Consider the following 17,634-nt stretch of genomic DNA (forward strand, 5'->3'; position numbering starts at 1 on the left):
GCTTCATTCATCTTCTGATTTTAGGTTTTAAAAATAAAGTTGTACTTCTACATTTTTTTTAAAGATTTTATTTTATTTTTTTTAAAGTAACCTTTATGCCTGGTGTGGGGCTCAAACTTACAACCCTGAGATCAGGAGTCACATGCTGTGACTAAACCAGCCAGACTAAACCAGCCAGGCACCCCATACCTCTATTCTTTACACTGTAGATATACTGCCTCTTTCCATTCATATATGCTTATTTTTTCATGTTATGTTATTATACATTTTAAAAAGACATTACTTAATGGTTATATAATAATCCTGGCATGGATTTAGTTTGCTGATTTAATCATTTGACTTTAGTTTTCTGTATTTTCTTAATTAATGTTTGTGTTTCTTTGGTGGGGTAAAGCACCAGAACGTTATTCCAAAATCTTTTTTTCAAATTTATACAAACTGATAGGGCATTCCAGAACCTTTCTCCTAACAGATTATCAGTTATTTGTATGATAAAATACATGCATTTTGTGTATGAATGAAATGTACAAATCAAGTCATATACTTTTTTTTAATGTTTTTATTTTATTTTTGAGAGAGAGAGAGAGAGAGAGAGAGAGAGCAAGCATGGGCAGGGGAGGGGCAGAGAAAGAGGGAGACACAGAATCTGAAGCAGGCTCCAGGCTCCGAGCTGTTGGCATAGAACCTGATATGGGGCTCGAACTCAAACTGTGAGATCAGGACCCAAGCTGAAGTCAGATACCCAACCAACTTAGCCAACCAAGCACCCCAGTTTTTTTTTATTTATAATTTTCTTTAGCTTAACCAATACTATGACATATTTAATACTATGTCTCATTTGTATGTTTAATGGAGTCCAGTTTCTAAAAATTTTGCATGTGAGGAAGGAACAGATATCAGTGTTGTCTAGTAAGGATCAGTGAAATTTGTCTTGGTCAGTATGGTTTGTTCTGAGATGTGCTCACTGGGTTAAAGGATTAGCTCTTTATGATTCTGCAAACCAGAAGGCATGAAGTATGATTTAAAAAAAAAAATTAATGTTTATTTTGAGAGAGAGAGAGAGAGAGAGAACAAGCAGGGGAGGGGCAGAGAGAGGGAAAAAGAGAATCTCAAACAGGCTCTATGGTGTCAGAGCCAAGACGGACGTGGGGCTCGATCTCACAAACTGTGAGATCATGACCTGACCCTAAATCGAGAATCAGATGCTTAACTGACTGAGCCACCCAGGAGCCTGTGGAGTGTGGTTTGAATTTCAAGTCTGCCTCCTACCTGGTGGCCTTGGTGCCTCCACCATCTCCACTGGATGTTATGACTTTTCTCTATAGGTTCCATCACAACCTCTCTCTTCTTCCACCCAAAAATATGTAATATTGCCCGTCTGCTGCTCCGCCTAACCCCTTCTCTACACTCTCCCAATATTGGCAAAGTTATTGGTTCTGAAGTGATGAATTTCCTTCCTCACATGAGGCAGAGATATGTTTTTAATTCCTTGCTGTGTTTCTTTTTTTTTTTTTTAATTTTTTTTTAACATTTATTTATTTTTGAGACAGAGAGAGACAGAGCATGAACGGGGGAGGGGCAGAGAGAGAGGGAGACACAGAATATGAAGCAGGCTCCAGGATCTGAGCCATCAGCCCAGAGCCCGATGCGGGGCTCGAACCCACGGACCGTGAGATCGTGACCTGAGCTGAAGTCGGACGCTCAACCAACTGAGCCACCCAGGCGCCCCTCCTCACTGTGTTTCTAATGATAATACCTCTCTATTTAGTTTCCTCTTTATTACAGTTTTCCTGTCCCTAGGAATTTGGCATGACTTTCTGAGGGCTGGACCAGAAGGTAATTAATTGACTGTGTACCTTACACTGTATCCAGAATTATCCTGTCTCTCAGACCTTAGCTGCTGTCCATAGAACAAGTATGGACTCTCTCACTCCCTCCTTCTGGCTGAACCCTTTTCCCACCAAGCACAATGTCTGTGAGAGGATAAATGGAGAGTTTTTGGTTCCCAGTGGCTTCAGGGCCTCAAGCCTAGAGGCTGGCTGTCAGCATCTCCCACCATCCCTCCCATGATGCCTCGCAGTCCTATTACAGTTGCGCTCTGGTGAGTCTGTCTACAGGTTACCCTGCCTGACATGTTTAGACCTGTCTCAGTTCTCAACCTCTTAACTTGAGCTAATGCTCTGGGACTCTCATTCCACTGATTTAGAAATTATTGGACTTGATTATTTTTGTGTTAACATTAATTTAAAAAATTTCACATCACTAAATCTCCATTGACTTTATTTTTCAAATTCATTTGTGTACCAAACTACAATTTAATCAAGAAACTGGTCTAATACCCTTGTGCAAATGTGATTAATTTCTTCAGAATCTTGCCTGACAAAGTAGATGCTTTCTGTTCTTATTTAGTGTTTATTTATTTTTGAGAGACAGAGGGTGACAGTGTGAGGTGGGAAGGGGTGGAGAGAGAGGGAGACACAGAATCTGAAGCAAGCTCCAGGCTCCGAGCTGTCAGCACAGAGCCCGACCCAGGGCTCAAACTCATAAGCTGTGAGACCATGACCTGAGCCAAAGTCAGATGCTTAACCCACTGAGCCACTCAGGCGCCCGCCCCTTTGCTTTGACCTTTGATACCATCTCTTGATTAGTGAGGATGCTTTGAGGTAGGAAAATGTCAAGATCACCAGTCTTGGTCCAGATATTGGTGTGGTTACAGATAGAAAGCTTGCTCGCAACACTGTTTGGTGGCTTTCAAGTGTCTTGTAACCAAGCTCCTAAGGAGTGCGCCAGGTTCCATGAAAGAGGGGCTGTCAAAATAAAAAGAGAGGGTCGGGGCACCTGGGTGGCTCAGCTGGTTAAGTGTCCAACTTCAGCTTAGGTCATGATCTCGCAATCTGTGGGTTTGATCCCCGCTGTGCTGACAACTTAGAGCCTGGAGCTTGCTTGGGACTCTGTGAATCCCTCTCTCTCTGCCCAGCCCCTACTCGTGCTCTGTCTCTCTCTGTCAAAAATAAGTAAACATTAAAAAAAAAATAAAAAAAAAGAGAGGGTCAAACGAAAAAGTTGTGATTCATCAAAGCTTTGTAAAAAAACTAAAATCATCTCTAGACTCACTAAAACCTCCCTGTGTAAGGCCCATTCCCCAGCGGAACCCAGTGACTTGACTAAGATGTCTAAAGAGCAGGAGATGTGAGCAAGTCTCTACTGGCGTTAATGGGAGGAATAACATCCTCCCTCAGCTCCACAGCCTAAAGCCATGCCAAGAGATGGGCAGAAAGTTTCTGAGGGCACAAACGGAGGGAAAACAATTGTGGCAGCTGCCCCATGGACTGTTCCAATGAAAGGAGGCATGTGCTGGAGATGGGGAGAGCTCTGGTTCTCAGACTCAGAGACTCATGGATATAGTTAGCCACATCCCTGTCATTTGGTAGTTGGCCATTGGGTTACAGTGGCATACTTAACGAACTGACAAGATTATGTTGCTTCTCTAAAAAAAGCCCTTCAAACAAACAAACAAAAAACCAACAAAGAATTCTCTCCTTGGGCAGTATAATAAAGCCTAATGTAGAATGCAACGACAGACAATACAAAACCCCAGATATGAAGCCTCTATTTCACATAATAATTCTTAAAATAACTTTTACATTCATTTCAACTGAGTTCTCATTTTCTCACTTGTGAAATGGAGATAATAATTCTTGCTTCCCAAAGGATTGCTGTATAGGAGAAAATGTGTATTGAGCCTCCAGCATTTCAGTGCCTGACACATGCCAGACATTCAAGAATTTTAACTCTCTCTACTCTCTCTTCCCTCTTTAGACTAGCTATTCCAAATAAAACTGTTTACTTTTTTTTTTTTAACTTTCAGCATAAAAGAGGGAGAAAAGAAAGTAAACTTTATTTCTATAAAAACCCGGTAGTCAGATTTGGGGTATTTCTTTTGGGAGATTAGAAAATGGGTTAGGTTGCTGTGATTATTTCCATTCTTACGAGAGTCCCTGAAGACTTAGGCCGAATTTGCAAGTTAAGAATTATAAACTAAAGGAAAAAAAAAAAAAAGAATTGTAAACTGTCCTTACTCTGAAAACATTTATGAAATTGCATAGCCATTAGGTAATAACAAGTGTGATTATATAAATTATGGTTCATGGAAAAAAACCCACAAAATTTTTCTGAAAATGTACCTACATAAAAACAACAGGAGTCCTTGTTCTGCTTCTCAGACATAGTGTACAAAGTTACAGGACTGTAACACTTATATTAGTACTTCCCTATATTTATATGTTACTATATACACATTATTACATATCACTATATATATTACTATGGTTATATATTTTATTATCATTATATAATTTCTATACTATATAACTTATTATATATACTATAACATATAGTTATTTTAATAGTTATTTAGAGTTACATATAATGTAATTTATAAATTACATTATATACTATGTAATTTACTACATAATTTGTATATTCTACTCTAATGCAATTTTACTTTATTTTCCTTTTTTTATAGTATTTTAAATATGATCACTGGTAAATGCCTCAATATTTAGGTATATATATATGTGTGTGTGTGTGTGTGTGTCATATATATATGTGATAACGTCTTTCTGTCTTGAAAATTAAGGGTAATTTCACCATAATGTTTTCATGGAGACTATTCTAGCCAACAAAATGAACTCTACAGTTAGTTCTTGCATCTCATTGGCCCATGCCACTTAAAACGTTTCTGTGATGTCACTGTTCAGAATTCAGAGTTTCAATCCAGAAGGTTTTATCACAGTACTTTGTACAACTGTTTATATTATTAAAATGGTTGTTCTTGATCTTATATTTGAGCTTACTCTGAGTAAAGATGTTATGTGGGATTCTTTTTTTACAAGCTAAGAAATGTTAACAATAAACAATCATTTCCTGAATACTTTTTTTTTTTTTAACAGAATGGTGTGCTAGTCTCTGTGAGTAATGTAAAGATGAAAGTTCTCCCTGACTTCAGAAGCTCACATCATGGAGAGAGATACATTCATTAACTATAAATATTGAGAGTTACCACATATGCTGAGCATGTACCAATAACTTTGTACCCATAGGAGAGGGTATGAGTTCTATAACAAAAATATAGACTTGCTTTAGATACTGTGGGAAAGGAAAGACAAATTTTGATTAAGGGTAGCCAGTAAGGATTTGTTCAGGACATACTATTGGAAATTTACCATGAAAGATTGAATGGACTTTGATAAGTGAAAACTGAGTAGGAGAAGGACATTCTTGGTAGCAGGGACTATATGTGCATGGGTAGTCATAGGTAAATGCAGACTCAAAATATACATTTATTTTTGTTTATTGTGTTCCTGTACTACAGAATATTTTAATCCAATGAATCCTAAAAGAATTACATCCTATGATGTAATTATCTAAAGGATACTCAGAGCATTCAGCCTCTATAACAGCATATAACCACCTGGGAAAAGGTAATTTAAAGATAGCTGGTTAAGCTGTGGTTGGGTTAGGTGGTGAATTGGGAGGCAATGAGCTGGATAAAAGGTGGTGTTGTCAGTCTGTGTATGGGTCTCATTAGGTTACAATCAAGGTATCGGGTGGGCTGTGTTCCTTTGTGGAGACAGTGGGAAGAATCCTTTCCTTGCTCATTTAGGTTGTTGGCAGAATTTTAAGACTGATGTTTCCATTTTCTTGCTGGCAGCTGAAGGCTGTTTCCAGGTTCTAGAGGCCACACACGTGCCTTGACTCATGATCCCTTTCCTTCATCTTTTTTTTTTTTTTTTAATGTTTTTATTTATTTTTGAGACAGAGAGAGACAGAGCATGAGCAGGGGAGGGGCAGAGAGAGAGGGAGACACAGAATCCGAAACGGGCTCCAGGCTCTGAGCTGTCAGCACAGAGCCCGACACGGGGCTCGAACTCACAGACCGTGAGATCGTGACCTGAGCCGAAGTCGGACGCTTAACCAACTGAGCCACCCAGGCGCCCCCCCTTTCCTTCATCTTTAAAACCAGTAAGTCTTCTGCATTTACCTTCCACTTTTAAGAACACATTGATTCCATTGGATCCACCTTGGATCCGTTGGATCCACGGATACTCTGTCCGTCTCAAGGTCTTCAACTTCAGTCACTTCTGCGAAGCCCCTTTTTGCCATGTAAGATGACATACTCTGAGGTTGCACGGATTAGAATGTGGACATCTTTAGGGGACTGTTACTTCGCTAACCCCACAGTGCTTTTTGTCCCTTTTTTTCGTGTTGTATTGATCTTTAATTATGTATAAAGACTTCCAATCGCAACACTTAGGGACCATTTTACCCACTGCTCTGTTTGGCCACCAGTCTCCTTCCTCTCTCTTCAGCAATGGTGAGCAGATACACTTTCATGGGGAGGAGAAATCCATGGTTTGTTGCCTTTGCCGATAACAAAAGTGTTGGAGAGCCGGGTGGCATCTTTCACGTGAAATACATTAAAAGAACCAGGGTGTCTCTGTTGATGATCACACCAATTCTTCCCAGGTTAGCACCACCAGTCACCATACACAGATTACCCACATCAAACTTGATGAAATCAGTAATCTATACAGTCTCTAAATCAATCTGGATAGTGTCATTCACCTTGATGAGTGGATCAGGAGAGCAGAGGGTGCTAGCATCATGGGTGACCAGATGAGGGATTCTGTTTCCATAAAGATCTCTTTCTGCACGGCTGATATTTGGCTTCCTCAGGTGTGATCCAGTGAACAGCAAAGTGACCCTGGGTGTCATAGATCAAGCGGAAATTCTCTCCAGTCTTGTCAATGCTGACGACATCCATGAAACCAGCAGAGTAGGTTATGTTGGTTCGGACCTTGCCATCAATCTTAATAAAATGCTGCATACAGATCTTCTTCATCTCTTGTTAGGGCATGCTTAAGTCTGTTCCTTAGGCAAATGAGAGGGAAACATTGTCTCAACTTATGGGGACCAGTAGATGGACAAGGTGCAAACATACCGGTCAGCTTATCCAGCATCCAGTGCTTTGGAGCTGCTACCTGCTTCAGATGCTTCTTGGGACCACGAGTCATGGCCGAGCTAGGCACCAAAAGAGCAACCTCTCAGTGCTTTTATTCTCCTTGGATACATCCTGGAAATGTAGCCAGTGGCAAAAGAGAGGGCCACATATGCTTCTGTTGGGGTATTGTGGGTATCAGTAGCAGCAGTGACAGCAGGAAATCTTGAGACAGGATCCACTGTGAGAGATGATGACTTTCAGTTTTAACCTGTTGGTGAACCCAGGGTCCGATAATCTTTTGAGGTAAGAAATGTAAATTTCTAACTTGACATTTTCTCAACACTTACCAGCTATATGCTAGCCAGTGTAGAAAACGTGGAATTCAGCCTACAACCCCTGTCCAACAGATTCTCAAATTTAATGTGTTAGACTGAGGGAAAAGCATAAGGGTGTGCAGCAAAGTCTAAGGAAAAAAACCGAGTTAGAGAGGGGTGAGACATTGCCATAGGTTAATAAAATGTTATCTTGGGTCCTTTGGACAACTCTATCATTTACCTATGTTCTAGGTCTTTTAGGAAGTTTCTTGGGAACAGATCCTACATTTTTATCTCATTCACTGCTTTATTCTCAACATCTAAAGTGTTGTTTACCACTCACTAGGTGCTGAATTCATACTTGTTGAATGACTACTGTGAAAACTCAGATCAGAGAGGGGAACTGATACAGTAAAGGTCACAAAGCTGGTTTATGGTAGAGCTGGATCTAGAAACTAGCTTTGATTCTTCTTTCTTGTATCAAATTCAGGAGGCAGCTGGAATGAAAAAGTGCAACAAATGAAGCCTCCTGTATGCTGACTTTGTATCTTCGGCATAGTATTTCTTCTCCCTATATGAAATGCCATTAACCAAATCTATCAGTTTAATGTCTGAAATGTGAGTCAAGAGAACTGAGTTCTTGGGGCGCCTGGGTGGCTCAGTCGGTTGAGCGTCGGACTTTGGATCAGGTCATGATCTTGCCGTCCATGAGTTAGAGTTCTGTCGTCGGGCTCTTTGCTGACAGCTCGGAGCCTGGAGCCTGCTTCAGATTCTGTGTCTCCCTCTCTCTTTGCCCCTCCCCCACTCATGCTCTGTCTCTCTCTCTCTCTCTCTGTCAAAAATAAATAAACATTAAAAAGAGAGAGAGAGAACTGAGTTCTGTTCCTAGTTCCTCTATTCACTCCCTTTGTCACTGAGGCAAATTACTTACCCTGTCCAAAATCAGTTTCTTCTTCTGTCATGAAAGAACTAAGCTTCCTTTCATTTCTCATGTCCTAGGAGTCTAATTTCATGAAAGCTAATCAATAAGCTCACCCACGGATCATATGTCTGAACATCCTGCTATCAGTGTTCCTGGAGTGTGGTCAGCATATCACCTGTATCAGAATCATCCCAGTCCTTTAAATATGCTGAGTTTGCAATTGTTAAAGAGAATAAATAGTTGCTGATTTGGAGGGATTCCCATTAGGCCATACTTCCTAACTCTTTTCACTTCTATAGATATGGTACACATAAAAAGTGACAATGTTGGGACTCCTAGCTCCCTCAATCAGAGGAGCATGTGACTCTTGATCTTGGGGTCGTGAGTTCAAGCCCCACATTGGGTCTAGAGATTAAATAAATAAAAACTAAAATAAAGTGGTAATATTTATGTGGTATACTGGGGTAAGAAAGCTTAGACTGTGTCTTTGCCAATGCACATTTCACTGAGAAGCTGCCAGAAGTATCACTGAGTGAGAAAACCAAGTTGCAGAAAAATATGTATATGATCCATTTTCAAGATAATGCCAAAACTCTGTATATGTAATATGTCTACATGAATATTATGTTATATTATGTGCATGTAGATATACAATGTTATAAGAATATTGCAAGGATCATACCAGGTTGTTAAAGAAGGGTAAGAGAGAAGGGGACACAAAGAATAAAGAGAAAAAAAAGTGAAAACACCAGTATGTTATGAATCCATTTATGCATTTATGTAAAATAATGTATTTGTAGATGAAGACATTTAAAAAATTAAAAATGCAGATCCGTTAAAGCAGAATTTAAAAGATAGGAGATGGGAAGAGGTGGGTGTCTGCATCATTAATAAGTATTCCAAGTGATTCTGTAACAGTCAAGTCTGTAAATCTTTGTATTAGATGCTAATGTCATTAGCTGTAAACACAGTGTATTTGGAAATTTCCATCCTGCAATGCAGGCTCAACTGGTACTCATTGTTTTGGAACATAGTAGATGCATAATAAATAGCTGCTGATTTTTTGAGTCATTTGGAGGATAGGTGAAGGGAGCGAGGGCCAGAGTGGTGAGAGAAGCAGGTCATCTGGGCAAGGTCAAGTTCAGGAGAGATGAAGCAAAAAGCATACAAGAACAAATGGGTTGGACCCTCATGCCATTTTCAGACATTCAACCTATATTTGTTAGGCACTATGTACATGTTAGACACTTTTCTCTATCTCACATAATACCTAAATAATCCTTTACAGATTCAAAGAGATGAAGTGAGTAGCAGTACTATCAGAACTGGAATTTGAACTCAACACATATTTTGAGCACTAAGCTAATGAACCATACACATGGCAGCTGCTAAGGATATAGGGTGGTGATCTCAATCGTTAGCTCTTTTTCATATCTAGAATCATGTCGCTCTACCATGATCATCTCTGTCTCTTGTCACTTACTAGCTGACCTTCCTACTCAGCTGCTTAGAAGCAGCTTCTTTTCCTATATTTCAACTTAGCTCTTGCCAAAGAGAGATTATAGTAAATGTGTGTTGTTGGGTTTTTTTTGTCCATTATCCCTAGCTAGTGTTTTCACAGTGGGGAGAAGTATCATTTCCCAGGTGACTTTGTGTAGTGCAAGGTCCCCCTAAATCTAAAAAGCCTAATTGTAGTTTTTTCCAATTCTTAGGCACCTACCAAGTGAGAATAATTCTGGCTCTTGGCCGCTTCATCTGCTAAGTGCTTTTCCGTTAGAGCAGAAAGATTAAAGTGGGGAAAGAGATACTCTCTCATTGAGTTCAGGGGTAGGGCAACAAATGGTACAAAAAATTCTTCTCACGTACCCATTTTTCGGTGACCTCATCCCTGGCGTTGGGGAGCATCAGGAAAAAAAAATCAAAGGTGTGTATTTTGCGCCCAAATACCTTTAAGTTAAAAAAAAAATGCATTTTGTCAACCACTAACATTAACTTGGGGACGTTGATTTCTGAACTCGTGTCACCATCACCCTCGTCCCCCTTGGTTTCCGGAGAAGTAGCCATTATGCAGATTCCGGAGAATGGGAGCAGGGGCTGGACCAAGCCTGGTACTGTATCTTCCCTCTTTCTCAAACCTCCGCCGAGCCAGTCCGCATCGGTAACGCGAGACTGGTCTCCGTGATTTGTCAGTAACCTAGAGTCGAGGGACCGGAAGACTGGAGGCTGAGATTCCCAGGTGGGGTCGAGTGGGGTGTGTGCCCAGAATTCATTAGCGAGGGCAGGCCCCCCCACGAGACGTTATCTTTGGAAACAGTGTGGAGCTTCTACCGCTGCCCGCGCTTCTGCAGTCCTGGGCTGGAAGCGTGGTTAAATAGCCGCTCCCTCCCCAGGTATGCAGCCAGCATTCCAGGCTGCCCTCCCAACCTGGGGGAATACTGCCAATGTCTTTCTTATTCACGAAGTACCACCTCTTTCCCAAGTCACGTTCGATCACAGGGAGCCGATTTTAAATCGGTAATAATATAATTAAGCCCAGCCAGACGCATTCCTTGTCAAGGCGCAGAACCTCAGTCAGGCCCACGGTACGTAGGACGGGTCACCCCGCTCTCCGCTCCCGACTCCCTCCGCCCCTAGTCCTTACTCGGTCGTAGCCAAAGCCCGGAACGCTGGATCCCGGCCCGCAAGAACGGGACGGCGAACGGGAGCTGCGCCGCCGGCCGGGAGCCCGTGGCACCGGGCATGCTCAGTGGCGCGGCCGGCTGGGTGGCCCCGAGAGCTGCACCCGGATCTGCTCGGCGGCGGCGGCGGCGGCGGCGGCGACGTGAGCGCGCAGGGGGGCGGCGGCCTCGCTTCGTCTCTCTCTCTGCGCCTGGGTCCGGTGGGTGACGCCAAGCGCGAGAGAGATGTCGGATTTCGACAGTAACCCGTTTGCGGACCCGGATCTCAACAACCCTTTCAAGGTGAGCGTGGTCCCCAGCAGTCTCCTGCCGCCTCGACGCGTCGTTGTTTGTGAAAACGACAAGTTCTTTCGCGCCCCCGAGCCTCCTCGGCTCCCCTCAGCCGCTTAGTTTTGGTGTTCAGGGCCGCCGCAACCCGTTTGGGGGTCGCGCCCAGGCCCTCGCACCCCTCGTTTGGGGGTTGGAGTGGAACGTCTTAAGCTCCTTCCCCCGCCGCCCCCTCCGCACATTCCCGACTGGCGAGGGTTTTGCCCTAGTCTGGGAGTGGGCCCGCGTGTCGGGAGGGTTCCTGGATCGTCTCTCGGGAGCGAGGAGAGTAGAGCTCAGGGCAGGTGGAGTTGTCACTTGACAGGCGAGTGTGGCTGTCCGGGCCCGGGTTGGGGCCGGGAGGCGGCGGAAAGGGATCGTCCTCGGGTGGGGTTGTCATGGGGATCCGCGGCGGTGGCGAAGAGCTGCGTGGAGTGATGGCAGAGGTGTAGAGGAGAGGTGAGGGCACCGAGTACGCTGCAATTAGGAAAAAAAAAAAAAAGGTTGTGATTTTATTTTTTAAACTTGTGTTGCGCCCACGTACCACCAGCGGCGCTGCCATCCCCCTTCCCCCCCCCCCCCCCCAATTTGGTTGGGGTTGAGGGTACTGATATCAAAGCAGGAGTTAAAAATAAACAAACACACCTGGAAAACAATAGTGCACGTGGACGACCATCTTCCTACCTAACTGCTGTTAGTAAGGTGAACGACGGGATGTTTTCCAAGCTCCTAGTGCGTCACCGGTTCCCTGGGCTGTGTGAGGATTGCATTTCCTACGTGAGCTTCTTTCTTGGAGTCAACCTTATCAACCCCAGCTTTGGAAGAGCTTGGCACAGAAACGGGCAAATGAAGGAGGCTGAGATGTTGTGTGCTTAAGCGAATGCAACATCTGAGTAAATCCCTATTTAAAAAAATATTCCAGTTTTCTTAATGAACTCAGCTGCTTACACGTGTAATTTGTTTCCAACTCTTGGTCGAAGTACATTAATTTTTCCTGGATATGTGCAATAGTCACCTTAATTTGTAGTCACGCAAAACGAGAGAGTAACTTGAATTTGTGGTCACACAAGTGTCGCTTCTGGCTTGAGTTTACATTTTGTTACTTGTGGTTTGATCTCTTATTAAGAATTCTGGAAGGAGGTGGAGCATGTGACTCGATCCCAGGGTTGTGAGTTCGAGCCTCATATTGGGTGTAGAGATTAATTAACCATAGAATCTTTAAAAAAAAAAAAAAAAGTAAAGTCATTTAAGAATATTCTATGCAACTGGCCTGGAACTTTCAGGCTTTAAAGCTGATATGGTTACACTTTAAGGACAGCCCACCCTCTCAATTTAGTATTTGGTATTACATCATTCCATGTTGTGGAAAATATTGTTCTTTAATCATAGACATTCTGAACAGACATCTTATAACTTGCCAAATAGGCGTTATTTAAAAATATTTGGAAGGTATAACATTAAGAACCTATTACCTTTTCCTAATTCAGATAATTCATTGATACTATTTATTCAGCATCTGACAGTTGGGCTGTTTTCTATTTGGTTATTCCATTTCATGGCTCATTTTATATAGCTAATTCTCTTGTTAGGGCAAGACACTGTTTTCTACTTAGCCTAGACTGCTCTTTTGTGACATCTGATGTTGCCATGACACTTTGCTTTTCTGCCATCCGTTACATTGTTGTAGTAATTCTAAACCCAAAAGTAGTTTTCCATACTCATTCATTGTGGCATAAAATTATAAACCTTTTTTGTTCCTTATAAGTGGATGCACTCACAAGACAATGATTATTCATCCATAAAATGCTTCCAAGGGATGGATAATTTAGGCCTACAGAAGACTTGTTTATGACCATACCCTGCTTTTGGCAACTGTCATAGCACTGTGTATCTGACCCTTTATCTTTCCTTTTGTGTCTAGCTGCCCTTTTTTTTTTTTTTTTTTTTAATGTTTGTTTAGTTATTTTTGCGAAATAGATCGTGAGCAGGGAGGGGCAGAGAGAGGGAGACAATCCCAAGTAGACTCCCTATCGCATCGGTGCAGAGCCTGATGCAGGGCTCCAACTCAGGAACTGTGAGATCATGACCTAGGTGGAAACCAATTGTCACACGAGGCACTCCTGCCCTTCTTAAAGTAAAGGTTTGCCTCTGTAGCTTATTCTTTCTTCTTTCGGTTTACTTTTATGTAAGTGTGATTTTTGAAATAGCTTTTCTGGTCCTCTCTCCTTAAAGATAAAAGTTCCTGGATTTATCATTTTAACTTAAGACCATCTTTCTTTTCAGATCTGTTCTAATTTCCAGTATTTCAGTAATCAAAAATTTCATATTTCCAAAATACATGTTTCACATTTGGCAACCATCCTGATTTCTTCTTGGTTAAAAAGCTGTTTGATTTCTATTGCTTTTTCAGTTCTTCAACATTTCTTTTCCTTCACTTTTATGTTAGAAGCACTTGTCATCATCTTCATTTGAACTGTCATGAAAATAATTTGAAGATAATCACTTTAAATAATGTAACTGTAATGGCTTACAGAATTTTATTAGCTGCTATAAAATTGTTTGCTGGATTCAATTTATTTTTTTTGAGCTCCTGCTTGATTCTAGTGGTTGTGATAGGCTCACTGAAAGAATTCATGGAATTTGAGTAGTTTTTATTGCGCATCAAGAAACTTGGAGTAACTGGAAATATGTAGTAATCTGAAAAATAGATTATTACATGGGTGTTCCTGAGAATCTACTCTTGAGTTGTTATAATGTGGATTTAAAGCTATAGAGGAAAAATATTTTTCCCATAGTCAACATTTATTGTTTTCTGTCTTCTGTTCAGTTATTCATTTATTCCATAGATAGTGAAGAAATATATATCCTTAAGGCTATTAGTCTAACATGTAGACAGACATGCTTCAGAAGTAAAATAGAGTAAAATAATCACCAGAGATCAATAATTTAATACGGTTCTTATAAGTCAGTGTAAGTGTATGAGTAAGTACCAGAATGAGTTGATTCAAAGGAAAGAAAGATTAATAAGTGGTAAGAAGACCTTCATATCTTTTGATATGCCTTACCATATTAATATGCTAATTGATTGGATTGGAAAACTCACTTTGGAAATAAATTTTTATGTAATTAAAAAAAGTAGAACTTTCAAGTCTGGAAAGGGAAAATCTACAGTGACTTATTGAGATCTCATTCTTTGGACGAAAAAAAGCCCAGAGATAAGATATTTCACGTGTAGCAATCATTCTAATTTCTTCTTGATTAGAAACTCATGATTCTCATTGTTAACTTTCCCATTGTCTTATACCCAGGTGTAGGTGGTGTAGAATTGGCACTAGAATTTAAATCTTACTCTTAGCTGCTGATGGCACTCTCTTTGCTCATTGATTGCATTTCTGACACCAGATTCTTGTTTCGTATTTGGAGTTTGGACTTGAGGCTGTCATACAGAGACAGCAGAAGGACATATTTAAAGGTTTCTGCTCAAGAGTTTAAAACAACTCAGCATTTGATTCTGGCTTTGTCACTAGCTATGATACCTTGGAAAATTGCTTACCCTCTTTATACCTCTGTTTTGTGAAATAGGATAATAGGATCTTCTCCATAGGGTTGTTAATAGGATTAGATGAACATATATTTAGTATGTAATAAGTGCTCAATGCATGGTGGCTTTAATTCGTTAATTACTAATAAGTAATAATAGTAATTCAAGAAATTGCCTTTAAACACATTTAACTATATTCTTAGCTTAGTGATTTAGTGAAGTTGGCTCACAATGTTCCATTAGACTATGGTATATAACATATGATTCCACAAGTCTGTATGTTATACTATGCTCACCTCAAGCGTAGCTACCATGTGTTACAACACTATTATAATATGATTGTGTTTACATTCTCTATGCTGTACCTCCCTAAGGCTTACTTATTTCATAAAAGTTCATGTTCCTTTACACTCTTTGAGGCTGCTAGTAGTGTTTGGCAGGTCACAGTTGAGGAATCATGGCCAAACAGAAGTGGGTTTGCTCTAGGTCACTGCTAGACTAGACCCAGGTTGACTGACTTCTAGTGCTTTGTCACTTACAAAGGCTTCCCCCCTAAGAAAAGATCTCTATTCTTTTGGGCCTCAAAAATTCTTTCTTACAATAATCTCTTGAAAGTGGGCTACAATTCACCATTCCTTGTGAGATTTAAGCTACAGTAATTCTAGTAGTTCTAAGAGTTGAGAACGAGTTGAAAATTGAAAACTTTATTGTTAATAAGTGACCTGTAATTCAAGGATCCTATCTATTTCGTTTTCATTTATAGTTAGTTGATGTCACTCCTCCCTTATCCATTTAAAATTTATGACTGGATATTGGCTAGCACTAGGAAAGGATTGTGAGGATTTCTTCTGTGATAGTCTAACATTGCTAACTTTATCTTTCAGCTTTAATCTGGGACATAGTGATAGTAATTTATGTTCTATGGTATTTTGTGGTGATGCCAACTGCATAAGTTGGTACTTTTAAAAAGCATGTACTGAGCTGCTGATTATATTTCATCAAATTAAGATGCATCATTATTTATCATTGTCTCAGTTGCCTATTGCTGTATAACAAACAATCCCAAAATTTAGTGGCTTAAAACAATTATTTGCTCATCAGTCTGTTATTTGAGCTAGACTTAGTTGGGCAGTTTGTTTTTGAATGTTATTCCCTGGAATCATTTACGTCTCATCACTTATCTGGGGCTGTCACTGGGGGCAGTAATTGGTTCTTTTTTATGTGGCCTTTCTATTAGGAATAGCCTGGGCTTTTTCCATAGTGGGAGTAGTGTTCCAAGAGGGCAAGAGGGGAAGCTAAAGGCTTCTTGAGTCATTTTTCTTCTGCTACATTGTGTTAGTCAAAGAAGACACAAAGCCAGACCAGATTAAAAAAGGAGTGGGAAGGATTACATTAGATTTTACTCCTTGATGGGAGGAGGTGTGTCCCTCTTGATACAGACCTAGGGAGTAAAAAGATATACCCAGCATAAAATGATGAGACAAATACAGGATGACCCCAGTAGACACTCCCCTTCAAGTATGGGAGAAGTGGGAGACAGCTAGCGGTTGCTTGTCCCTGGCAAGTATGAAATCCAGCTAGGCTCATTTGTTAGGGCCCCCCTAATTTGGGGGCGATGAATGTTTCTTGAATAGAGCCTTTTTCTGCTACCTAGAAGTCTTTGCCTAATTGTTGTTTTCTTCTGCTTTTGGTTCCAGTCTCTGATAAGTCCTCTTTTTCTGTAAGAAATGTTTGCAGCTGAGTAGCATTTTCAGTTTGCTTCTTATCCACCAAACGTTGGGAGTCCAGAAGCCTCTTTTCATTGAAATATCTCTGTTTTATATAGTCCAGGCTGGTCCAAATCTCTCTCTCTCTCTCTCTCTCTCTCTCTTTTTAACCAAGATTTAATGTACATTTATTCTTAACATGTGGAACATATAGTATAAAGATTTCATACTGAATAAATGATACTCATTAAGCCAAAAGAAAAAAGGAGGAATTTACTTCAAGTTTTAGCTACATTGTTTGAAATACAAATATGCAGATTTTATCTCTAAAAAATCTCAGTTGTGTTTCTTCATCAGGAACTTCAACTGAACCTAGAACTTTTTCACATGTCGATTAGAAAGAAAACAAAACAAAACAAATACCCAGGAAAAAGTAAACTAGAAGTTAATTGGCTGCTGAGACAGCAAGGGGTTTTTACAGAGACCTGTACAGCACTGTGCCAAGAGGGGCGATGTCTGGCAAGAGATTAAATAGCTGTGTCTCGCTGTGCAGGTTACCAACTTGTTCACTCATCATACTAAAGGGGTAGCTGGGAGGGGGACCAAACTGTGGGATCCAAGGGTACATGCAATGTACAACGTCATATATATGTGCGCGCGTGTGTATATATATGTATATATATATACACACACACATACATATGTATATGTATACACAGATATATATACACACACATACACACACACAGGTGGCAGTGCAGCTGCTGCAGCTAAAGGTTAAAACCAGTTCTAAGAGGTGATCTCAGGGTTATTCATACAATCAAGGAGGAGAGAAAGTAGTGTGTTGTAGGTTCACACATGATACTTTGGGTGAAAAGCCTTTTCTTTTTTCCTCAATTTTTTTTTTAATGTTTATTTATTTTTGAGAGAGAGACAGAGACAGTGGGAGCAGGGGAGGGGCAGAGAGAGAGACAGAGAGAGAGAGAGAGAGAGAGACAGACAGACAGAATCTGAAGCAGACTCCAGGCTCTGAGCTGTCAGCACAAAGCCTGATGCAGGGCTCTAACCCACAAACTGTGAGACCATGACCTGAGCCGAAGTCAGATGCTTAACTGACCGCCCAGGCGCCTCTCTCCTCAATGTTTAACTAAAAACATTCTTAAA

General features: G+C 40.9%; 2 protein-coding genes and 1 pseudogene across 3 annotated transcripts in view; 1 reads left to right on the forward strand and 2 right to left on the reverse strand.

Annotated features, from left to right (window-relative positions):
- Window positions 1-6,006: 6,006 nt before the first annotated feature.
- LOC122221990 lies at window positions 6,007-7,220 on the reverse strand (annotated as a pseudogene).
- Window positions 7,221-11,043: 3,823 nt separating this feature from the next.
- Window positions 11,044-17,634, forward strand: part of SCAMP1 (secretory carrier membrane protein 1) — a 136,567-nt gene continuing 129,976 nt past the window's right edge. The window contains exon 1 of one of the 2 annotated variants that reach the window (XM_042941903.1): window positions 11,044-11,199. In XM_042941903.1, the coding sequence (XP_042797837.1) occupies window positions 11,143-11,199 (57 nt within the window). In that variant the 5' untranslated portion in view covers window positions 11,044-11,142. Of the gene's footprint in view, window positions 11,200-11,605; window positions 11,683-17,634 lie in introns of those variants that run through there. The other variant, XM_042941912.1, reaches the window with a different exon arrangement.
- Window positions 11,170-12,371, reverse strand: LOC122221994 (extensin-like). Its single transcript, XM_042941932.1, has 2 exons — window positions 11,869-12,371; window positions 11,170-11,700 (listed from the first exon to the last, which is right to left on the reverse strand). Exons 1-2 carry the CDS (start codon window positions 11,897-11,899, stop codon window positions 11,450-11,452), a joined length of 282 nt encoding a protein of 93 aa, XP_042797866.1. The 5' UTR covers window positions 11,900-12,371; the 3' UTR covers window positions 11,170-11,449.

The sequence above is a fragment of the Panthera leo genome, chromosome A1 (genome assembly GCF_018350215.1).
Source record: "Panthera leo isolate Ple1 chromosome A1, P.leo_Ple1_pat1.1, whole genome shotgun sequence".
NCBI lineage: Eukaryota > Metazoa > Chordata > Mammalia > Carnivora > Felidae > Panthera > Panthera leo.

What these genes read in the sequence shown, in the direction of transcription:
- LOC122221994 (XM_042941932.1), bottom strand. Translation starts at nt 11,899, where the DNA reads ATGGTCGTCCACGTGCACTATTGTTTTCCAG. An exon ending in CGTGCACTATTGTTTTCCAG is followed by an intron (nt 11,701 to 11,868) that starts GTGTGTTTGTTT and finishes TCCTAATTGCAG; the next exon opens with CGTACTCGGTGCCCTCACCT.